Here is a 25,217-nt window from a genome sequence, read left to right as displayed (position 1 = left end):
ACATTGGCATTATCCCTTTTCAGGGTATTTTTGCGGTCATGTCACATTCTTGTGCAGTAACAAAGTAGTTTTACAATATTGAACTGGTATTTAAGTAGTACCGAGATAGTAATTTAATAATATTTGGTAAGCAATTTCAAAACGGTCAGCCCAAACATTTAAATAATACTCTAGCTATTTTTTCTGCTCAACTGGATTTTTCTTGACTCAACCAAAGCACTTGTATTGTTTACAGATGCTCTAATTCTGTGCATGTGTGCACAAATGTTCTAACATAGGTGCTTATATTGTTTCATCTACCCGTGGAGGAAGCATTCCAAATGATTTGTGAATATCTAAAGGACGAACAAGACTTGATTCACTTTTAGTTTTTAAAAAACAGTATTTCTTTGCTTGTCCATGCTCAAGCTCCAAAAAAAATATTTTGTTGCAGATAAGATATGAATGAGCTCATCAATGATGTGACAATCAAAACTCGTGATGCTACAACTCGATCAACAGCTGCAAGGGGACGTAAGCAGAATGCTCGGGTTAACTAAGGTAAATTAATCTTGATGTCTCTTTCATGCTACAAGTCCAGTGATTAAACAATCATTGCTTGCTTGGTCCATGTTTTTAGTAATGCTTTAAACTGCTTGTAAACTCTAGTAAGCTTTTGGTCTTGTCTGCATACCTCTTAGTTAGCGATATGGTCGATCATTTTGAAAAATAGTTAGTGCTAATCTTGGCCAGCTGATTGTTTGTATTTTTGCTTCAGCAATACCTTGAGAAACTCCTAACCGTTTCTAGGGTGAGCTTGCCACTAGTTGGCTTGTGTCATCGGTTTGAAAAGAGGCGTGTCGGGTTGTATATTTTGCGGGTGGCAGGTAGATAGCAACATAAAATGTGATTTCACCTACTTCTGCGGTTCAAATAACCTAGCACACACCACTAGCAGTGACACTTTTGTCTGGGCAACGTGCAGTTTCTGTTTTTTTCAAACTAATATTGATTACATTGATAATTATACTATTTTTACTGGCAATTATACTTATTTCTTATAGCATTTTTATATCTTCTGATAAGCAATTTATTTTGATTTGCAAATGTGTTTCTAGTGTTTTGTGCTATTCTGAATCACTGGTAGAACTGGGTATAATAAACTGATATATGCACCATTATATGATTCTGATCTACAAGCACATATATTTAACTAGAATGATACATCGTGTTTTCACCCTCAATTATAGGCTTTTCTTTCCTCTTGTTTTGGCAGTATTTGTGCTAGATCCTACATTTTTTATGATACAAACATCATTGATTCTTTATTAGGCATTAATATATACATGAATTAGGCAATAATATTATTTCAGATAGGCAATAATATGTATTACAATTCAGCAAGTTTTATATTTCAGGTACATTGAAGATCTTTTTTCATGCTATAGTATTACAAATACTGGTTCCATGGCTTAGTCATGGCTTGCTTTCTTGGCCAATGAATTGAATTTTAGGTCAATGTGCTTTCCTTCATGTCATTGGACTTGTCCAGTAGCTTTGCCGGTATTTTCTGTGGATTCTGGCAACTGCAGCTTGACATTGTTTAGAGTAATTGAACATTGATGAATATCTTTTATTTTCCATTTTTTATTAAATTTGGCTCTAAATTAGGTTATAATATAGAAGGAATTAGACAGTATTGGTTGCAAACAAGCAATCATATTGTTCTATCTAGGCATAACAATACACTTCATTAAGCAATTTTGTTTTAGTATCTTACAATTAATTTTTTTATTAGTTGCCTTTAGTACATAGTTAACATACAACTACCAGCAATGCTAATAAAAGCAATAATTTTTCACCCGACTAATTAGGAAATAGTTTTTTTGGACCTCCATTACTTACATAGTTGCATGTCCTCTGATTTTTGTGTTTTGTTCTATTATATCTGCAGGTCACCGGATTATTGAATATGAATGCAAATCGGAAGGCATTTTGAGTAATTAAAAGCAAATATATTTAGCAGTTGGGAGCACATATTGAGTATACTTTGCAAATTTTGATTCACATTGTGCAGCAATGAAAATTGTAGGCAAATCAATAGGTAACTTTGTCGGTCTGAAAATTGTGTTCTAAGAAACATGATGTTGCATGACATTTATATGTTCTTTCATTTCCGTGAGAGGCTGATATTGTGCCTTATGAAGTGCCTGACAAATTGTTACTTGCGTGGTAGTTTTTGTTCTATGGTGCTAGATGATGATGCTTATTTTTTGCCTACTGATGATGCAGGTCCTTCTTATAATCCTCATGTTTTGAAAACTATATTTTCATACATTTACAACAATGTATAAAGTTCAAACTCCTTAAAAGTTACAATTCATAAGTTTGCACATCCAAACAGGAATTGGAATTGGCTGCTACCATTTGATTCCAACTAGCAATTATATACACTTCCAAACAGCAGCTTTGGCATTGAAGGCCATTTCCATTTCCACTGAGCATTGGCATTCCTCCACCAATGCAATTCCACCACCTCAATACCAACATCCAAACGAAGCCTTATTCTCATTCATTGCAAAGTTAGTTTCTTGTGATTTCCACAATCTTCTAGAATGTTCCAAGTATGCATTACATATTTTAACAACACCCAACCCAGGTTTCATCGCTGTGGAGCTGCCATCTTCTCCCAAGAAGCCATCTTGGTGGGAAAGCTTCAGATGCATCTTCTCGGCAGAGGCAGACGACCGAATAATTTCAGCATGCGCCCTTGTGACATGTTTACTGCAGGAAGCTATTTTGGTCCTAGATCACATATGAGTGCATTTAATTTTCTAATCCCTGTCAAATTAGGCCTGCAAAAGACTTGAAACATTATGACTGTATTTGTTGTTTTAGATCCTAAACCTGAAGCCTGATGTCATATGTTATCATCTATTACCATTTGTTTACATGTCACGGTTTAACATCCATAACATCTGTCAGGTCTTCTCATCTAGTCCTTCAGTACCCTGTAGCATCAAATTTACAGCAGAGCACATGAGTATCTTGGGTCTTAAGTTATGTCACCCTACAGGCCTTTAGTGCCCTGTCTTGGTTTTTCCTTAATGTTTGCATCTCTCTTCATGATTTCTCCGGTGATCTTTGCAAACCTGCCTGTTTGAGAAAAAATTTCTCCTTCACTTTGAACAAAGCAGCTAATGGACTTAGCCTAGGAAGCACGATATATGATAGTCAACTAATTGTTTTGCTGTTACAATTGATATCTTGCTGATAAGAATAGTTCCTAGTGAAATTTGAGCACCGTCAAAAGTACTGTTCGTGCATTATAGGTTCTACTTGTGATATTATCTGCGTTAAGGAAATTAGAAGAAAAGCTTTTGACATGAGTTACAGACTTACATGAGGAAGTCTTGTTGCTTCAGTTTGATTCTTTTGTGTATTTCCGTTCAATGGAGATTCTGGAAGGCAGCATTAAAGCTTTGAAAAGCTCATGCTTTGTAGGACAGCAGGTAGTGTTTCAGAATGCATAGCACAATCCATGGAATTTAGTTCAATGCTTTTCGGGGGATCAATGAATGGGTCTGTCCTTGTACATCAGAAGTGAAAGCACATCTTTTGGATTGGATCAACGGTTAATTGTTGGAGAACACCATGCCGGTGCTCTACCTCTGCTCCTGCAGTCGTGTTGTATATTGCACAACTGAAAACAGCAGCAGATCATGGCAATGCAGTTTTACGAAATTTACAGCAGAGCGTAGGAGTACAGGTCAGGACAAGCTGGTCGTCATAATAAGTGCCAAGTCACTGATGATCAGAGGCGGAGCTCCCCATTAGGTACGGTGGGGCAGCTGCACCACCTACCGCAGACGGGAAGCCCTAGTACACCTCTCTTCTTTGTTCTTTCTCAGGTGTGTTGTGGTCGCCCTCTCTTCTTTCTTCGGTGTGTGGTCGCGAGGAGCAGAGGCACTGCATCCCAACCTCTGGCAGTCTGGCAGCACTGCATCCAAGCTCGTTGCTGGGAGAAAGATGTGCGAGCGAAAGCCAAAGGCCCAGTAGGAGAGCACTCACCAGCCCAACAAATGCCCACGGCATCAGGGGATAATCACCGGCCGGTCTAACGCGTTTTTTCTTTTTTATATTTTTAAAAAATAAAAATTTCAAAAATATATGTCCGTTTTGAAATATTTCAAAAATACCCCCGGTCGCCCCCCCATAGAGCGACAGGCCCTAAGTGTAATTTTTTTCTTCAAATTCGCAATGAGGTCCCTGGCAAAAAAAAAAGGGCCTGTCGCCCCCCCCCCCCCCCCCCAACGGGCGACAGGGGCCTGTCGCCCATTGGGGGGGCGACAGGGTCCCCTTTGCCCTATATAAGCCCTGGCCGCCATATGCCACCATCCCCTTTGTCATTTGAGCCTAAAAATTCATGAAAAAATAGAGGGGTGAGGAGAAGAAAAGTGGCGAAGCTCTGCTGAATTGCGTACTTGTGATCTACCGATAACTTCCATATGAATCCATTGATATTGTATAAAAATTTAATTTAATTAGCTGATTAGCTGAATTAGATTTGGTGCTTTAGAACACTCGTTTAGTATTACAATTTCAGTACTATTACAGACTTGTTTTTAAATTAATTATGAATTAGAATAGAATTATGAAAGTACCTTATTGATATTGCAGCATAAGGCAATGGCTGCCTCCAATTGTGGAGGATTTTCATGGACCGAAGAAAAATCTAGTATAATACTTGATATCATGACCCATCTTGTTATCAGTAAGAAGTTGGATCCGTTAGCGGATGGTACGATAGAGATGGTGTTGTCCAAAGTAGTAGAGTTTAAAGATTTCACATTATTTCGAGGTATTACGACGCAAGATGTAAAGAGACACCTGCTAGAACGTCGAAAGATATATATGAGAGTATGTGAACTAGCGAATCATCCTAATATCATTGGATTCTTACAAAGTTCTTGTAAGATATGGATGCGGTCAGAGGTGTATGAGATGCACATTAAGGTAACTCCCATTCAGTTATAATCCCGTCCGTCATTTCGAATCCATATTTATAAAACAGTAACATTGTTTTTTTAATTATATGCTAGGATTACCCAGAGGACACGGAGTTGATTAACAAAACGATACCAAATTTCCGTAAATTGGTATGTATCTCCGGTGGACTTATGCCGCAAACTAGACGAAGGAGGCGGATAAGATCTTCGGGTGATAGTACTTGGCCTGCGCAAGAATAAATACTCCTGGCTGCAACGTAGACTCTGCACATGCCGCAATGAGATGGGAGCATGGCAAATGCAATAACTTAGGCTTCATGCAGGAGCAGAAGGTTTTGCCATCTACTGTAATCAAACTCTCCTGTACCACCCTATCTCTACGGATACCACGATCACTTCTATCCTTGAATAGAACCTCAAATCTATGCTCCATTATACCTGTCGATATGACGCGGTGCAGTTTGGCCTTTTCAATCTTCTCTTGCATATATTGTGTCACTCTTTTGCAAAACTGAATTTGGGGGTTGCTGATGTTTATGCTTGCAGCCGTATAACGCTCTCTGAAATACTTCATGCACCCATACATGATGAAATCAACAATTCCCACAAGAGGAAAGGCACGACAAGAACGCATAACCATATTGAAACACTCTGCATGGTTCGTTGTCTAAATACCATACCGTATTCCGTTGGTATCATAAAGGAATGACCATTTCTCCTTAGGTGCACCTCAAATCCAGTGTGAAAATGGCTTCTCAATTGAATCCCTAGCCTCTGCAGCCTGACTCGTGCCTGCTCCTGATGCCCTTACCTTCACTAGCTCTGCAGTCAACTGATCAAGCATCTGCCATAATACATTGAATTTTCTCTGTTGATTTTGGGTGCACAACCTCTTAAACAGGTTCTTAAGATCCTTGTTCTTGAAGTGGTCATAGAATTTTGCACTCATATGCCTAATGCACCACCTGTTTTGGACATCGGGCCACAATGGAGGCGTTGTCACAGTTCCACGTTGCAATTTCAGTATTGATTGCAGCAGACCTGCATGCCTATCACTAATAAGGCACACATCTGGACGTGCAGCAACAATATGAATCTTCACTCGTTCAAGGAACCAATACCAACTGTCTATGTTCTCATTCTTAACAAATGCAAATGCAAGCGGAACTATTTGGTTGTTGCAATCTACACCGATTGCGGTGAGTATCTGACCTTTATACCTTCCAGTCAAAAATGTGCCATCAATGCAGATCACCGGAAGACAAAACTGAAATGCTCTAACACAAGCACCTATGCAAAAGAAGGCTCGTTGCATAATTATTTGTCCCCTAGTCATGGCTGGTATGAGGTATGTGTCATAAAAGCTTCCAGGATTTCTAGTAGCAACCTGGGATAACATACGAGGTAGGTTATCATACGATGCCTCGTATGTGCCGAACCGCATCTCGAACACCCTTTGTTTAGCCCGCCATGCTTTCAAATAACTGATGTTGTACTGGTAAGTCTGCTCAATGTGTCGAACAATCATTTTTGGCTCATAATTTAGGTTGTCCATAATAAACCCATACATTTGCTTTGCAACAAAGTCGCAAGATATATTGCGATGCGAGGGAAGAACTTCTGACAGCAAACAAGTGTGCTCTGTCACAATGGAACATTTCCAGTTTGACTTCCATTTTCCCTTGAATGCATGTACTCGCCATGGACATCCATCATTCACACACTTCACCTCATATTCTTTACTGCCAGACTTTACGACTCTGAATTCTCGTTTCAATGATATTGCCCATAGTCTCATAGCATCTTTTACGGCTTCAATGTTTGGATATGTTGCACCTTGCACTATCTCATTCCCTCTGTACTCCCACTCCTGATTTTGTACATCTTTTGCAACATGACTGCCAAAACCATGCTCCTTCCACTCTTTTGGCAATGAGTACTACTCATCATCAGATGAGCCCTCATATTCTTCCATCTCTATTGCGGTTTGGTCTTCTGTCTCCATCTCGTCCACAATGCTATGTATCCTCTCTCCCTCATCAGCAAGGCCCTGTGATCCCATGTTTTGGTTCTCTGTCTCTTCTGACTCATCTTGCTCAACATAATTGGTCTCTCTTCGAATACTCGGAGTTCCTTGATCTGCATAATGTTGGATTTCATTTTGTGTCTTCTCCCGGATTTGAACAAGAATGGCCAGAGGTCACCCACGCTCTAGAGCTGCTTGCATGTACTTCTGCCAGTCATCAGTGCTGTGTATCATCATCAATTCCCATAATTCACTTTCTACCTCCCAATTAACAAGAGACTGGACGGTGATCACATGTGTCAACGGATCAACACGGAACCCACGCTGCAGCCACTTACATATGGAACCAAAACTCCTTTCCAGAGGTTTATCTATGGCGCTCGATGTGCACTTAAAGGCAGAAAGATCTACTCCATTTGGCCTATACATAACATTGTAGTCACCATAAAATACTTGAAACTGCATCTTGCTCGACATATCTGTATATCACATAATACTTATCAAGTTATACTCTTTACTTCACTACCTTATTCAATAATCCGTAAAAACTAAGTATGAAATTCAACTACAACGTATAAGTATTCATAACTACGTGATGACACTCAAATTCTATACTGCATATGCCAAATTCTATTCTAAATCATAATTAATTTATAAACATGTCTCTAATATTACTGCAATTGTAATAATAAATGCGTAGTACTAATTTTCTAAACTAATTTACTACTATGTAACTACAAATTAAAGTATCATTAAACTCCTACTTAAATGGTTCTACTATAGCACTAATTAAATTAAATTACTCACCCCTACTTAAATTACTCCTACTTAAATGCTTAGTACTTAAATAGAAAAATATATAAACTAAATGTACTAACCTGCAGATCACAAGTGTTGAATCCGGCAGGGCTTCGCCGCTTCCCTTCTCCTCACCTCTCTTTTTTTTCTGGATTTTTGGTGGAATTTTCGGGCTCAAATGAGGAGGGAATGGGGGTTGGATCTTATATACGGGGGTTACCCCGGTCGCCCGAGGGGGGGGGGGGGCGACAGGCCCCCCTGCCGCGCCCGTGGGCTGGGCCCAGTGGTCGCCCGAGGGGGGGCGACAGGCCCCCCTGTCGCCCGTGGGGGGCGACAGGCCCCCTTTTTTTCCAGGGACCTCGTTGCAAATTTGAAGAAAAAAAATTACACTTAGAACCTGTCGCTCTATGGGGGGCGACCGGGGGTATTTTTGAAATATTTCAAAATGGACATATATTTTTGAAATTTTTATTTTTTAAAAATATAAAAAAGAAAAAAGCGCCGGTCTAACTCTCAGATCCCTAATTTGGCATGCGACTGTCTGAACTACGTGGGTGATAGGAGACGGTGACCCTATCACCGTCACCACATTGCACATCACGACATCAAGCTACAACCCTGCGCCTGCACGCCCCTAGCGTGTCGTCGCCGCCACTGTCCTAGCTGCAGCATCCAAAACCCGTTGCTACCAGCTGTTGGTCGCCAGCGCTGCTGGCTATTGGGGGCCGACGTTCTATGGCTAATCGATCTGCTGGAGCTTGTGCTAGTCCATAATCGTCCTAGAATAATCAAGGCGTTGTCGCCGATCTCATTACCCATCAGGTGACCAGTGAGGAGCCAAATATTTTTGGAGGTATCTTCTGCCCCACCTAAATTTTTGAGCGAGCTCCGCCACTGCTAATGATGATCACGTCCCGAGAACTCAGCTAATTAAGCTTACACAACATTTACAGATGCAACTCTAAAGTAATGGTCAGAATTGTTAAATGCAGAAGAACCCTGACTAAACCCTCATCCCAAGCGAGCTTGACTTGACAAAGCACCTCGCCGCCGCACGCAGCCTGCCGGCTGCGCGTTACGCTGCATTTGGCCCTTCATCCCTGGCGGCGGCAGTGGTGGCTCGGTCTTCTGTATCGTGCATCGCCGCTTCACGCCCTCGGCCTCCTGGTACAGCCGGGAACGCCGCCAGGAAGGGCTTGGAGCAGCGGATGTGAAAGTTTAATGGCGTGGTTTTGCTTTAGATATGATCTACTAGACCTTGAATCCAAGAACTGACCTTCTTAAAATAAATGTGTAACAGTAAACAAAAGTTTGTTTCCAGTCGTGCTTGTTTATTGGCTTGTTCTTTTAGTTTTTCTTCTATATAACAGAAAATATATGTGCCCCACTCACATATTGGTTGTCAGATATAGAATGTTCTGCTTAAAACATCGCTGTGACTTGGATCTATTATTTGGAATCATTGCCCACGTCGCTCTGCTAGTTATCTAAAACACTTATCAGGTAATTTGGTTAACAATCATCACGCACATGGTTTTCACTTCCCACCTCTTAATGTATTCCCATAAGAGCATACTTAGATTTACATGCACTATATATGCATGTCTGGTTTAAAACTTTCATACAGAGTTGCATTGAAAGCTTTTCCAATAACTAATTTATTGGATTGTCTCAGTCAATTTATATCTCTCATAACAACATAGTATTTTGATGTTCCATTGGCTCAGGTTGCTTTTGCGAGTAAACTAAAATGAGAGTCAGCTGACTTTGATGGAATGACATGCTTCCTGCTAGTCCAGTTTTGTAAGACTGAATGTGACTAGCTAGGTATAGTTGGTGAGCGCGCAGTTGTTATTTTGGCACACCCTGTAATCCCAGTAAAATGTTATTTCGATTGATTGGTTAGTGGTTGTTTATGTTAAGCTATCACTTTAAACTGGGTGCTAGACCAATAAATGAACTGCTTTCTTTTCCTACTGTTTTTCATAAGATGGAAAACTAATATTTGATATAAACACTATGCTTATAATCAGTAATTAATTTGTGTGAAATTGGTTGATCCTAATTAGTTACCCTAGTCAAATTCAAGTTCAGTTCAGTTTGGTTATTTGTTGGCTAATAAATGATGAATCAATGCAAAGCGTGCGTGCATTTTCTGTCATTGTGTTACCATTACAAAGGCTTCGGCTATGTTGGCTCCTCTGCCCATAGATGCTTCTTCCTACTTTTAATCACAATAAGCCAGATTCAAAGGACAAGTTGGTGAACTTTCAGTACGCTGAACAACCCAAACGCGCGCGACGCACCGCCGTGAAGATATGTAGACGACTCATCCTTGTTAGACTGCTGGATTGATGTATGGTACGCACTCAATCAACACACCACAGTACCATGCTAAGACATTGACGATGCAAGCAAAGGTGCTAAACCATCCAGGGATGGAGAAGGTGGAGTGGAGGACAAGATATATAGACCAGCACGCACCACCCAGCTGACATGCACGAACAGGCTGCACGCCAAGGTGAGACAAGTTGCTTCAAGCAAGCCCGTCCAAACCAACCGTCCCTGGCCGTCCGCGCCTTCTACCCGCTCGCCGGCCGCCTCCGGCTCACCCCTGGCACGCCCGCTACGAGCTCCATACCGCCCCGGCCCCCGGCGATGGCGTCGCCTGCGCATCGACGCCGACGGCCTCGCCACCGACGACCCGCGGGAGGTCGCCAGGATCGCCCCGCTCGTGTCTGCGCTTCCGGCGGGCGGCGCCGTGCTCGCGCTTCGGGCCACGCTCCACCTGCCCGCGCGCCGCAGCCTCGCCATCGGCGTCGCCGTGCACACCACGCCGCGGTCGACGGCTCGGCCTCCAAGCACTTCCTCCCCACGCGTGCACACCATCTCTTCACCATCTTCGCTCTGTCCAGGGATGACGTCCGGCGCGTCAACAAGGACACCGTGGCCGCGCATCGCCGCGTTGCGCCGCCACGGTGCACCTTGCTGGTCGCCACCTTGGGTCTCGTCTGGTCCTGCTACCAGCGCGCCAAAGTGGCTGCGGCGACGTCCACACCCACGGCGGCGAGCACCGGCGGCGACCGGACCTGCCTGCTCTTCCCCGCCGACCACCGCTCCCCGGCAAGTACCTCGGCAACTGCGTCGGCCCCGCGCTCGCCGTGGCTCCAAATGACGCGCTCGCGGCTGGCGGCGCGGGCGGCCTGCTCAGCGCGTGCGCCGCGGTCGCCGCAGGCAGGCATCGACGAGGCGGTGGGCGGCATCTGGACGGGCAGCATGGGCGCGTCGATGGGCCGCGTCAGTGAGGTCGCCGGCGCGATGAGCATGCTGTCCGTTGCCGGGTCGCCTAGGTTCCGCGTCTACGAGCTGGACCTGGGGGTTCAGGCTCAGCAGGCCGGCGAAGGTGGTCATCGTGATGGCGAGGACCGGCGCTGTGGCGGTGGCTGAGAGCCGGCGGGATGGAGGTGGGCGTCCCTCTGCCGCCGGATGGCATGGGCCGGTTCCGCAAGTGCTTCGCCGATGCCATCGCAGGGCTGAGCTGATTGAGCGGCTGCCCTGCTCGACTCCGCTCTCTATTCTCGGTCTTGGTCTCTCTCCAGTTATTTTACAGAGTATCCGAAATAAAATCTAAAAAAATATCCGAAATAATGAGTTTACTTGAACTAAAATGGAAATGGGTAAAGTCTAGTGAAGACTGCAAAAACAATTTTGCTGGTCATTAGTAAGTTAGCAACACTTAGAACCATTTCCATCTCCTAGCTCGGATGCACGCACTACTCCAGGGTCCCACACACCACACTCATTACAATTTGCACAAGAGAGCACCAAACACATTGTCTTGCAACTAGACCCTATGATTTATGCTGACCAAGACAAAGCTGTGGTGCTCACTAATTTAACTGATTCTATCTATGACAAAAGATGGTCTTGATAATATATGAAACAGAGAATTGTTATTTCTTCAAGAATAAGTGAATAACTGCTTTCCGAACTGTAGTACTACGAGGCTAGTCAGTAAACGTAAGAGCAACTCCAAATGCTTGATTTTCCCCTTTCCACCTTTTCTCAATATAGGGGATTGATGGTGAAAAAAATCTATTCCAACAGATTGATTTTCCATCTCCTTTTTCCCTTTATTTTTCTCAATCCCCAATATTATCTCTCCAATCCCCAATAATAGAAAGGGAGACAGACGAGTCTCCCTTTCATGTTCCGACGGCCTCCCGCCCACGGGCATGTTCTGACGGCCGCCCCTGCCTCCTGATGGCCGCCGACGAGCAGGCCTACCAGCAGCCGCCCGCCTCAAGCCTCGGCAGCCTCCGCCAGCCTCGTCCCCCTCCCGATGCACCCATGCTTCACTGGAGACCGCCGCCCATGGCATCCACTGCTGGGGCCGCCGGGGCGGTGCGCTGGCCCGACCTCTCCCAGGTCGCGGCCATGGGCATGGTCCCCATGGAGGGGTGGCTGGCCGCGCTGCCCATGAGCATGCCCTCCATGGAGGGGTCGTCGGCCATGCTGCCCACGGGCATGCCCCCCATGGGCGCAGCGCCCCAGCTTGGGCCAATGGCACTGTGGGCGGTCGCTCCACCTCCTGCTGCGACAGGCTTGATGACCCCAAGGTCGAATGCCCCACGGCAGCCCAAGAAACCTACCACCGGCTTGGCAAAAGGCAGCGAGGAAGAAGCCGGGCCCGAAGAAGAAGATGCCTTCTTCAACTCTAGTGGCCTCTGCTTCAACGCCAACAAGAAATTCTTCAACGTCGGCAAGCATGACAGCTCCCAATTGTGGCATCGAGGAAGACACCCATGTTGCCAACAACATGTTTGATGGAATGTCTGCAAGGTAAATTCAGAAGTTCCTTACTTCGAGCAAGTTTTTTAAATATGTAGTTCATGCATCTCTATATATGGTGAATTTGTTTGAATGTGCAGTGCCCACTCTTTTTCTAATATGATGGATGAAAGTGTTGAAGTAGAAAATATCTCTCTTCCAACCATTGCCAAGTGCTGATGAGGAGCATGATGAAGACGACACTTTGATCGGTCCAACAAGGAAAAGAGGACACATGATTGCCAATTATTCATCAGATGAAGATGTTGCCTTGATTAGGGCATGGGAGTTTGTGTCCCTTGATGCCATTGCAGGAGTTGATCAAAGTAGTAGCACCTTTTGGAGCCGCATCTCAGAGCACTTTCACCGTAATGCCAATACAACAATGACTAGAACAATCGATCGGGTCGCTCCAGCATCGTTGGTCTACAATCCAAGAATGTTGTAACAAATGAAAGTCATGTCTTGCTCAAGTTGCACGCCAACATCCAAGTGGAGTCCCACTTCAAGAACAAGTGAGTACATTGTTCATGGCGTTCAAAGCTCCTTTGCTCATTTTGTTCACTTGATCATGACATTTTCTCATTTTTGCTTTGATAGGCCAACCTCGCCCAGGAGAGGTACAAGGCCATGGATCAGCAGAAGCATAGGCCCTTTACCATGCAACATTGCTGCAAAACAATCAGAAGTGGATAGACAAGGAGTTTGAATGCCCACCAAAGAAGCCAAGGTCCAACTGTTCGTCTTCACCAGATTTTGAAGCTCACGAGGAGGATGAAGGAACTGACGAAATGAGCAAGAGGCCTGCAGGAGGAAGGAGAAAGAGAGGTTGAAGAAAGATGCCGGTGGCTACAAGGAGGTGATACAAAAGATGATCGAATCAAAGGAGAGGCTTGCGATTGACAAGGACTCAAGGTGGACGGATATCAAGGCCATTGAGGAGCGCAAAGTTGCAATTGAAGAGCGCAAAGCAGCTGCAGAAGAGCGCAAGGCAGCAAACGAGGAAAGAGAGACTAAGGCTCAAGGGTGAAAAGGCACGGGCTCAAGCAGCTGCAAAGAAGGAGGAGGACCAAAAAATCATGTTCATGGACACTAGTGCTCTCGATGACACACAGAGGGCATATGTCGAGGCCATGCTGCTAAAATTTTAGCTGAAATACTAGGAGGCAGTGGAGGATGCTAGCTGCTATTTTTGTGCTGAAATATCACAGGCTTAATTTAAATGCTCTGTACCAGTTCTCTGAAAATGTGGTGCTACTATGAACAAAGCTGCATTTTAGCTTCATTTAAGTGAAATGAAAATGTGGTGCTACTGTGAACAATGCTGTGATCTGAATTTCCTTTTGTAAAGTGCACATGCATATGCACCTCTGAACAATATATATGTACTTGATGAATTAATGCAGGGATGTTATTTCTGTTCTGCTGAATGTTACTGTGACAAGTTCAGTGTGATCAGTTCTCAAGAATGGCAGTACCATCTTGATGTTCTGCTAAACGGTGGCAAATGAGAAATGGCTTTACACTTCTTTTCTTGCATGGAAATATCTCATCTGCATCTATTTCTGTGACACAGTAGCACACTAGCAAATAGCTAGATTGCAGCAGCTTCCCTGCACCATGCTGAACATTTCTGTCTGTCCACAGGTTCAGACAGGGATGACCATGTAAGGTCTGTCCATACTCTGGAAATGTTTGCCTCGTTTCTTTTTTCCTTTTTCAGGTTAAAATTTTCAGAGTTTCTGCAAGCAGAAATTCTTCCATGCAACCAATATATGTAAGACACCATTTTAGGATTTCCAGAACGTATAGCGGACCTTGTATCAGTCTAATCTCCATCAGCATGTTCAGTCTTACACTGTTCACCAGTTTTAAGTGATTTCTTCCATGTGCAGTGGTTCTGTTTCATTTTCAGCCTCTGAGAAAACTCTTATCTTGTCAGCCTCTGAAATTTTTAACTGAAGATTTCATCTTGCTATGCTGATGATCTCTATCATTCCTGGACTTCCAAATATTCCTGAGATCTCAGATTTCATATTCTGATTCATATTCTGACTAATGAGAATCTTTTTATTATCAACATATTATGTCTTTTTATGAGTCTGTTCCTGAAGATTATTTATTTTTTGTCTATATGATGTTCCTGAAGATGTGGGCACCAACACTGTAACAGTTCAGAAAAAAACAAAGAAACTGTGGGCAGGCTCGAAATGAATTCAGTGGTTTGAACTGAAATGTGCCAGACATGCTCAGTTCAGTTAACAATCTGAACTTTCTGAATTTTTTGGTGCACAGCTGTACAATTTGTCCAGCAATTCAGCCTGGTAATGGCTTGGTAATGGCTTTCATGTAAGAACATTCTGTGCTCACTGGCTTGGTCATATCTCTCTGATTATTAGTGAAACTGTTATTTTCTGAACAAAATCCCTAGAATTAGTAGAACTGTTATTTTTCTGCAGTAGTTCAGACTTTCAGCTTACCATACCACCAGAATCATTTCCCAGTTTCCTTTTCTATTGCAGACACCAACTTTCTGAATTTCTTGTAGTAAAAACATTGCTATTTATAGGGCTCAATCAAATGTAGTAAAATCCCTGTTCAGTTATGTTCAGAACTTGTTTGGTTATACTCATCAAAATTCAGTGAAACACTTGTCATTGTGCAGTTATGTCCAGTTATTTGCAGACAAGCAAAGCAACATTAGCTGCATTTGCAGAAAATGCATTCAGAATGTATCCCAAATGAACACTGAACGCATCCAGTGAAACACTGAATGGTCTCTGAATTCTGGGCTACATTCTGTTGAAACGGACCTGCTGGGAGTGCTGGGAGTGCATAGCACTGCATAGCACAGCATGCATAGCGCAGCATGCATGCTAGCATAGCACTGCAAAACTGTTAACAATCTGAAAAAACTGAAAATCTTGTAATGACAGTACATGCACACTGAAAAACTGTTAACAATCTGAAAATGAGCATTCAGTGAAATTTGTTCAGCTAACCTGACATTCAGAGAATGTATTCAGCATGATTCTCTCCAAGTAGATTCAGACCTGAACTGAAATTGAATGTTCAGACACAGTGACACAGCATTCAAAGCAGCATTCTCCAAAATGAGCACAGACACAGCATAGCATTCTCCAGAATTCAGGGAATTACCCTATGCCACAGTGACACAGCACCATGAAATCAAACTGAAAACTCAGACTCAGACATGTGCATGTCCATGTGATGTGCAGTTCCGTGTATTTCAATCTGAAAAGAACAGGAACAGGAACTATAGCACAAAGAACCAGGTGTCCAGAATCATTAATATTACTACGAGGCTAGTCAGTAAACGTAATAACCATAGCAGCAGGACAAGATAGGACCGTCTCAAGGATTCACCAAAAGAGAACCAAAATTGAACTCCATTTGTATTAATAGCAGCAGAAGATAAAATGTTCTCTCAGACAAAAACGCATGCCGGACGGAGAAAGCAGTACTGGAGCGAGCTATACACAAGCTTGTTTGTACCATCGATCTGGTGGTTCCCAAACATTCATGTACTACTAAACGCAGACGAGATATCAGCTGCAAACTCTACACATCTGAAACGCGTAACTTCTAACTATACGAGATCTGAAAGCCCTCCACATTGCCTCTCACCTATGGAAGCTGTGCATCTATGGTTAATCAGCTTGGTCACCCAGCCTCAAGAGATGTTCAGCTGGTGGTGCCATGTCCTTCCCGAGCATGTTCAGCAGCTCACACATCGAATGCTTCTGATCGCCTGGCTCTTAACGTAATGGCCTCCAACTGGCTCAGCAAAGATGCCGTTTCTGTTGTCCCGTCCGATTCTTCCTCGTGTTCAGGCCCTTTCGTCCCACTTCCACCTGCATTCAGAGAACCAGCAACAGTATCAACTAACTGGTAGGACAGCAAGCAATTAGCAATGTTTCTATTACTCCATCATCTGAAAACAAAAGGCAATAATGCTGGGCAGTATGTTCAAAATCCGACCCAATGTTAAAATCAGAGGTATAAATCGAATCTGGGCAAAATGAAGAAACACCAATGGCAAAGAAGCAGCAATGTAAATTCAGACATTCTTGCAATATGCTACCTGTTCACTTGTCATGTTCAGACTGGCTCTAGCTCTATGAATACATGCTGTGCAGTTACAATTAGTATAGCTAATAACAGAGTGATACTATCTAGGATCACGATTTGGCTCGGGATTTATATCTGCAGCTTTCAATTAACATCTAGAACTTACTGAAAATTTATAAAAAATGCTAAGCCAAAGGCAATGAACCGAAACAGCACACACATTACATGAGGAGTTGAGGATCCCTTTTTGTGATCGGGACAGTGAGCAATGAAGTCAATTACCACACACACACACACACACACAGAGGAAAGCAGAGCATGCATGTACGATAACAAAAATCTGACGGGTGGACTGATTAACAGTGGGAAGGATTCAGATTACTGCAGATGAATGAATCACATCATCAGTTTTCAGAATCAGAGCCATGCATGCTATAACAGCAATCAATCGATTCACAAACCAGAGGCAAGGCAAGTTGCATTGATCGGTTAATTACAACAACTGATGTACACGTACCATCTGATGAAGCAGGACTGTCGCCGCGAACCTGCTCCCAGGCATCGATGAAGCGGGAGTACTGGAATAGGGGATCCTGGAAAACACGGTCCACGAAACATTCCTCGCAGGCAACGACCCGCCTCGCGCGCACGTCGAAGCCGAAGAGTGCCGTGTCCTGGAAGAAGTAGACGACGCCGTGGTTGTTGGGGTCGACGAGGGCGAGCTTGGGCACCTTGCCCTGCGGCAGACCGGCGGCGATGTAGCTGTCGTGGGCCCAGATGTCGGCGAAGGACGCCTCGAACTCGAACCTCCAGGGATGCCGGCCCTCCGGATCGACGAGAGTCCACATCGTGACGGCGGGGTCGTCGACGCCGGCGTGGTCGTAGGAGAGGCCCTGGATCTCGACGTAGCGCAGCATGCCCTGGCTTGGCCTGATGAGGCGGCGCTGGTCCATGAGAATGGTGGGGCGGACTCTGTTGCCGAGGCCGTGCATCTCGCAGCCGGTCGGGAGCGGGACAAGGCGCAGGCGCGGGTGGTCGTCGAACGGGTCGCAGAAGAGCATGCCGTAGGCGATGTCGACCCACCAGAGGAGGCCGCCGTGGGCGATGGCGCCGTGCGCGCCCCAGGGCTCGTGGTCGGGGGCGGAGGCGAGCTGCTTGACGGACCACTGGCCGGTGGCGGTGGAGAAGCAGAGGAGGGCGTCGTGGCGCTTCATGGCGGCCTCGTCGGCGGGGTGGAGCTGCGCGATCATGCAGTGCCCGGGGCTGCGCGGGTCGGCGATGAGGCCCATGGTGCGGCGCGGGAAGGGCATGATGGGGAAGTTGGCGGGCACGGCGGGGAGGCGGGCCGCGGTGCCGTCGCTGGCGTCGCAGAGGAAGTAGTCGGGGTCGGCAACGCTCCGGCGCTGGGTGGCCATCTGGCTGGCCATGAAGAGGAGGCGGCCGGGTGCGGCGGCGATGATGTAGGCGAAGTTGTTGGGCTCGCGGCGCCGCGGGTCGGGGGCGAGGCGCTCGGGCAGGACCAGGTAGGAGGCGCGCGGCGGGTCGTGGAGCTCGAGCAGCAAGTCAGCGACGCCGGGGGCGAGCGCCTCGGCCCGCGCGTCGTTGGCGCCGTAGACGACGACGGGGATGGACGCGAGCGCCACCCACGAGCGCTGCGGCTGGCGCGCCGCATCCCCGGAGGCCTCCCGCTCCGCCGCTTCCTCGCGGGCGCGCGACGACTCCGCCGCCTCGGACGCCATGGCTTGGCTGGTTGGGGGTCGGGCTGGGACTTGGGGACGGTGGAGAGGTGGTTGGGTTGGTTCGAACTCCAATTTGAATCGTGTGGCTGCAGGGGGGAAAGGGAAGAAGGGGGCGGGGATATTTGTAGGCCGCGGCCGGCACGCAGCGGTGCAGAGCACGGCGGCGGCGGGCGGGGCGGCGTGTGGTGTGTTCTGTGTGTGTGTGTGGTGCCGTTCGACTGCTTGGCTTCCACAGCACGGAGAAGGGGCCCCGCTGGGCGTGACAGGGCTCCAGCTGTCTGTGCCAAGGTGGCGCGGCGGGTGCCGTGTGCGTGCCTTGCTCGATCTGATCGGGCCCGTCCATCCTCAGATGCACGGGAGCCGTGGCGAATCTTCCGCGACCGGTGTTGGTCACGGTTAGCCCTAATCCATTCTCATAAGCAAAATTGATATTACCTACTCTAAAAAATTATAGTGTAGATCTTGTCGCACAGAGTAGCTGCCAGTCATACCGAGTCACCTCAAAAAAATTCAATCATCGGCTAAAATTTATAGTGTGAATGTGAGGTTTAATTTCTAGGGTTCAGCTCTTTATGTGGGGTCTATGTTCAGTCTAGACACACTGTTTTGCACAGAGTAGCTCTCAATCATACTGAGTCATCTCCAACAAATTTTGGTTAATTTTCATAAAATTTTATAATGTCAACCCGATATTTTATTTCTATGGTCCGACTCTTGACGTGGAGTCCACGTGTAATTCTAGCCACACTGTTTTGCACAGAGTAACTGCTAACCATATTGAAATATATATAATAAATTTCGGTCAGTTTCGATAAATTATATAGTGTGAACGCGAGACTTTATTTTTAGGGTCCGGCTCTTAATACGGGACCGATATTTATATACAGCCATCCTGTTTGCACAAAGTATTCATTTCAACCCACCCCAACCCACATTAACATAGAGCTCACTCCGCCCCACTCCATTACCTGCTGCAACCCATTCTAATCCACCCAATCACACTCCATATCAAAATCCAACCCATTAAATCCATTTCAACACAAACCATTTGCAGGCCTAGTAACTGTGTACCTGCATAACTGACATATTTCAATACTATTTTATCCTAAAAATATTGCTAGTTAAGGTTATGTTTGGATGAGCTGAAGTTTTTTTATTTAAGTTATTTTCGCTAAATTTTTATGTTTTGGTTTAACTTTATCCATCACATTAGCACTTTCCAATTAGATATGATGGTTCTAAACTTTAGCACTTTGAAGCATTAACACATGGATCCAAACACCTCCCCTAAGTTTATGTTCCAATCTAAATACATTCGGTACTCAAATCTATATGCCTGCTAGAATAAAAAGCTTTGAGAATAAATCTATACAAAAAAAATTGGACAAAAAGTTAACAAACCTAGAAAATCTAAGTTTCTTATACAAATAAAAAAATTTAACCAAACCTATACAAAAAATCTCAGCAAAGCTTTGAGAAACAATTGAAAGAGAAAAAAATAAAAGAGATATAATTGAAAGGAAAAAAATCTGAACAAAAGTATTTTGTAAAATTTGGACTAGAATTTTTGAGTTTGATAATTTCTTGAAAGAAAAGTCATAGTGCAAAATTTTTGTACAAGCAAAAATTTAGAAGCCAAAAAAGTCAAGCAAAAGATTGTGAGATAGAAAATTTGGAGAAAAAATATTTTGAAACAAAATTTCAGGATAAAAAAGTTAAAGTAGCAAAAAGCTGAAGACAGAAAAAATAAAACACATGAAAGTTAGAAAAGAGAAGATGAAAAGTGGAGTCGAAGAGCGTGCGCGGCCTAAGCGTATTCAAATCTAGGAAGGATGTAGGGTATTCAAATTTGATTTCATAGTTTGAAGAATAAAAGGACAACTATGAAAACTCTAAGTTTCTCTGAATTCAATGAAATGGTCCGATCTTCTGGAGAGTTTTTCTTAAATTTTGTTGATCTTTTGAAGAAGAATTGAATACAGGAAATGTAAATCTATATGCCCGCTAAAACTTTGGTCTATCAGCAAGCTTCAATTGTGCTTAAACAAGTCTACCTTTCACCTACCTTGGTTTGCTTTGGGAACTACAGGCAAAAGTAGGAGAGTTTTTTTTTACCTTTAGTCACCAAATGTGAAAGATATTTACATGCCACCTCAATTTTTTTTTATCCCAGCCACGGCTACAAATGACTAACGCAGTTTTAGTTTCAGACACACACGTACGATGCATAAGGCTGGTTCCAATGGGGGTCGGTACCGACCCCCGCCGGTCGGTACCGACCCGGCTACCGACCCGCGCCGGTCGGTAAGCGCGGAAATCGAGAGCGCGGGGCGGTAGCGCTACCGACCGGCCGGGCGGTAGCGCTACCGACCGGCCGGGCGGTCGGTACCGACCGGCGTTGGAGCCGCGCGCGGTCGGTACCGACTGGTCGGTACCGACCCGGCCGGTCGGGACCGACCCCGCGTCCGGTCGGCTGCCACGCGGCGCTCTGTGATTGGCCAACGGCTGCCACGTCAGCGCTACGTCAGCTAGCCGTTGCAATTAGCCGTTTTTGACTGTTTGGACTTCAAAAAATTCGAAAAAAAATCCAAAAAATCACAAATTTCGTCCCCAACTCATCTATAAATAGAGAGGGCTGGTTGGAGCTCATTCCACACCTCTCACTCCCCATTTTGCTGTGTCAATTCAAATCATAGAGCAACGCGTTCTGAAATGGTTAAGTCTGGAATGGAGAAGCTGACGTGGCGCTGATGTGGCTGTGGGCTGAGGCTGCAGGCTGACTGATGGAGCGTTGGGGTCGAGTGGGCTGGCGAGAACTGACGTGGCGCTGACGTGGCTGTGGCTGTGAGCTGGGGCTGCAGACCCGCTGTTGGAACCAGCCTAAGGCAGCAGTTGGGGCGGCCACGGCTTCCACTTGCAGGGCGCGGGAGAAAGACGTCAGGGCACTCGTGCACGCTGGAAAGAGCAAGGGACGCACACGCCGCGCCGGGGCCTTCCATTTCGCGGCCCGGCTCACGTGGGCCCCAGCGGCACACACAGCTGGAGGCCGGTCACGTCCAGCGGAGCCCGGCTCCTCCGTGCTGTGCAAGCCGAGCGAGCATTCGAACTCAAACGCGGCGCATCACGCCTTGCTCTGCTCCGCTGACTGCTGCCTCGGCCTACAAATACCCGTCCCCTTCTTCCCTTTCACCCTGCAGCCACACGCGATTCAAATCGGAGTTCGAAGTAACCAACCCAACCACCTCGCCTGTTCGCCAGCCATGGCGTCCGAGGCGGCGGAGTCGTCGCGCGCCCGCGAGGAGGCGGCGGAGCGGGAGGCGTCCGAGGCGGTGGCGCGCCAGCCGCAGCGCTCGTGGGTGGCGCTCGCGTCCATCCCTTTCGTCGACGTCGTCTACGGCGCCAACGACGCGCGGGCCGAGGCGATCGCCCCCGGTGCCGCCGACCTCCTGCTCGAGCTCCACGACCCGCCGCGGGCCTCCTACCTGGTCCTGCGGCTCCTGCCCGAGCGCCTCGCCCCCGACTCGCGGTGGCGCGAGCCCAACATCTTTGCACACATCATCGCCGCCGCCCCCGACCGCCTCCTCTTCATGGCCAGCCAGATAGCCACCCAGGGCCCGGGCGTCCTCGACCTCGACTACTTCCTCTTCGACGTCAGCGACGGCACCGCGGCCCGCCTCCCCGCCGTGCCCGCCGACTTCCCCACCATGATCTCCCCCGGCCGCTCCATCGGCCTCATCGCCGACCCGCGCCGCCCTGGCCACTACATGCTCGCGCAGCTCCACCCCGCCGCTGGGCCCGCCATCAGGCGCCACGACGCCCTCCTCTGCTACTCCACCGCCACCGGCCAGTGGTCCGTCAAGCAGCTCGCCTCCGCCCCCGACCACGAGCCCTGGGGCGCGCACGGCGTCATCGCCCACGACGGCCTCCTCTGGTGGGTCGACATCGCCTACGGCATGCTCTTCTGCGACCCGTTCGACGACCACCCGCGCCTGCGCCTCGTCCCGCTCCCGAACGGCTGCGAGATGCACATGCACGGCCTCGGCAACAGCGACCGCCCCACCGTTCTCATGGACCAGCGCCGCCTCATCAGGTCAAGCCAGGGCATGCTACGCTACGTGGAGATCCAGGGCCTCTCCTATGACCACGCCGACGTCGACAACCCGATCAACCCCGCCGTCTCGATGTGGACTCTCGTCGATCCGGAGGGCCGGCATCCCTGGAGGTTCGAGTGCGAGGCGTCCTTCGCCGACATCTGGGCCCACGACAGCTACGTCGCCGCCGGTCTGCCGCAGGGCAAGGTGCCCAACCTCGCCCTCGTCGACCCCAACAACCACAACGTCGTCTACTTCTTCCAGGACACGGCTCTCTTCGCCTTGGACGTGCGCACGAGGCGGGTCCTTGCCTGCGAGGAATGCTTGGGGGACCGTGTTTTCCAGGATCCCCTATTCCAGTACTCCCGCTTCATCGATGCCTGGGAGCAGGTGCTGCCACCCACGGTTCGCGGCGACAGTCCTGCTTCATCAGACGGTAGCGGTACGTGTACATCAGTTGTTGTAATTAACCGATCAATGCAACTTGCCTTGCCTCTAGTTTGTGAATCGATCGATTGCTGTTATAGCATGCATGGCTCTGAATCTGTAAAACTAATGATGTCCCCATGGCTGCATGCCCATGTGATTCATTCATCTGCAGTAATCTGAATCCTTCCCACTGTTAATCAGTCCCCCCGTCATATTGTTATGATCACACATGCATGCTCTGCTTTTCCTCTGTGTGTGTGTGGGGGGGGGGGGGGGGGGGGGGGGGTTAATAATTTGCTTCATTGGTTACTGACCCGATCACAAAAGGGATCCTCAATTAACATATAGAACTTACTGAAAATTGCATTGCTGCTAGCATATTGCAAGATATGGGAACTCTGAAGTTGCATTGCTGCTACTAGCATATTGCAAGAAGTCTGAACTCTGAAGTTGCATTGCTGCTGCTTTGCCATTGGTGTTTCTTCATTTTGCCCAGATTCGATTCATACCTCTTATTTTAAAATTGGGTCGGATTTTGAACATATAGCTCAGCATTATTGCCTTTTGTTTTCAGATAATGGAGTAGTAGAAACATTGCTAATTGCTTGCTGTCCTACCAGTTAGTTGATACTGTTGCTGGTTCTCTGAATGCAGGTGAAAGTTGGACGAAATGGCCGCCTGAACATTTTGCCCAGTTGGAAGAATTGGGCGAGACGACAGGATCCGATGACTTCGGGGAAGTGGCATCTTTGATATGCCAGCTAGAGATCAGGAGCCAGCCGGACAAGGAGCATTCTTTGAGTGATCTCCTGACCATGCTCGCGGAGGAGGACATGGCACCACCAGCTGAACCATCATCTCTCGAGGCTGAGGCGGGTGACCAAGCTGATGAACCATAGATACATAGCTTCCATAGTTGAGTGGCAATGCGGGGAGGCTTTCAGATCTTTGTATGCTTACGCGTTTCAGATGTGTAGAGCCTGCGGCTGACATCTCTTCTGAGTTGAGTAGTACTTGAAAGCTGAGGAACCACCGAGCGATGCTATGAACGAGCTTGTCTGTCATGCATGCGGTTTTGTCTGAGAGAACATTTTATCTTGTGCTGCTAATTCAGTTTTTGTTCATTTTTGGTGATCCTTGAGCTGGTCAGATCTTCTCCTGTTTGCATGTTTTTTTTCTATTAGTATTGCTTACTAGCTGCTGCTACGTATGTTACATTTACTGACTGGATCACGGTAAAAACTGGTTTGGAAAAGCAGTTAATTCTTGCAAAAATAAAAGTTGATGTTTCTTCATTTACCAAGACTATCTTTCCTCATAGGTAAACAGATTGTGTCTATTTGTATACTTACTCCGTACTAAAATATATGGCATTTTACTTTGTCTAAATCAAAGTAGTCTAAGTTTGATTGAATTTATATAGATTTATAGAGAATAATATTAACATCTAACACATCAAATAAATAAATTATGAAAATATATTTCGTATGAATCTAATTATTCTCATTTTATATTTACAATATTATTACTCTTCTCTTTTAACTTAGTCAAACTTAGAACAATTTGATGTAGAACAAACCGAAATGCCTTATATTTCAAGATGAAGAAAGCATGTACGAGTACGTAACTAAACATTAGAGCTTTAAAATTGTCACCAGGTTCATCTGTCATTTCATGTGTCTTTTAGGTTTTACGGTATCCAGCAAGAAGAATTAATTAATGCGCTTAAGGGTGTGATTGGTTACTTGGGCTAGTCTAGCCAGGCTTATGATCTAAGCAAGGCCAGTCTAAGCCTGGCTTGAGCAATGCAATATGGGGTTGTTTGGTTCACAGCTATGGATAAGATGATACTAGCTAGCTCATGTTTAGTTGGTTGGCTATCGGTGATACAATAACCTTGCACAAGGTGAAGGTGGAGTTACCCCATTGAATGCCTCCCCCTCCAAGCAGTCACCAAGCTAGCACCGCCGGCCACCTGGCCGACGCGGGCAACGACCGCCGGTCGCCCAGCGTCATCCCGCGGCTCATGGGCCTCGACGCCCTGCCACACGGCCAGGCGGCGGGGGACAACGCCCATTCCGGCGCCACGAGCCCGGCCGCGCTGCGGCGGTCGGCCTCCGAGCGCGTGCCGCCGGACCCGTCACACTTACAGTTCGTCGACACGGCCTTCTTCGAGTGGCCAGCGTCGCCGCTCCCGCCGCTGATGGAGCGGCCGACGCCGGCG

General features: G+C 46.7%; 2 protein-coding genes, 1 long non-coding RNA gene and 1 pseudogene across 3 annotated transcripts; 3 read left to right on the top strand and 1 right to left on the bottom strand.

Annotated features, from left to right (window-relative positions):
• The first annotated feature begins 353 nt into the window (after window positions 1-353).
• On the top strand, window positions 354-2,087 carry LOC120678631. Its single transcript, XR_005676666.1, has 2 exons — window positions 354-540; window positions 1,934-2,087. It is a non-coding gene; the product is annotated as an uncharacterized LOC120678631 (long non-coding RNA).
• Window positions 2,088-10,308: 8,221 nt separating this feature from the next.
• LOC120678121 lies at window positions 10,309-11,379 on the top strand (annotated as a pseudogene).
• Window positions 11,380-16,034: 4,655 nt separating this feature from the next.
• Window positions 16,035-18,544, bottom strand: LOC120678630. Its single transcript, XM_039959881.1, has 2 exons — window positions 17,252-18,544; window positions 16,035-16,517 (listed from the first exon to the last, which is right to left on the bottom strand). Exons 1-2 carry the CDS (start codon window positions 18,471-18,473, stop codon window positions 16,390-16,392), a joined length of 1,350 nt encoding a protein of 449 aa, XP_039815815.1. The 5' UTR covers window positions 18,474-18,544; the 3' UTR covers window positions 16,035-16,389.
• A 3,189-nt stretch (window positions 18,545-21,733) lies between these two features.
• Window positions 21,734-23,892, top strand: LOC120678120. Its single transcript, XM_039959278.1, has 2 exons — window positions 21,734-23,006; window positions 23,648-23,892. The coding sequence occupies exons 1-2, from the start codon at window positions 21,734-21,736 to the stop codon at window positions 23,890-23,892; spliced, it is 1,518 nt and encodes a 505-aa protein (XP_039815212.1).
• The last annotated feature ends 1,325 nt before the right edge of the window (window positions 23,893-25,217 follow it).

This window comes from Panicum virgatum, chromosome 6N (assembly GCF_016808335.1).
Source record: "Panicum virgatum strain AP13 chromosome 6N, P.virgatum_v5, whole genome shotgun sequence".
In the NCBI taxonomy this organism is placed as follows: Eukaryota; Viridiplantae; Streptophyta; class Magnoliopsida; order Poales; family Poaceae; genus Panicum; species Panicum virgatum.
The sequence above is the reverse complement of the archived record's forward strand: the minus strand, read 5'-3'. Positions and strand labels throughout refer to the sequence as shown.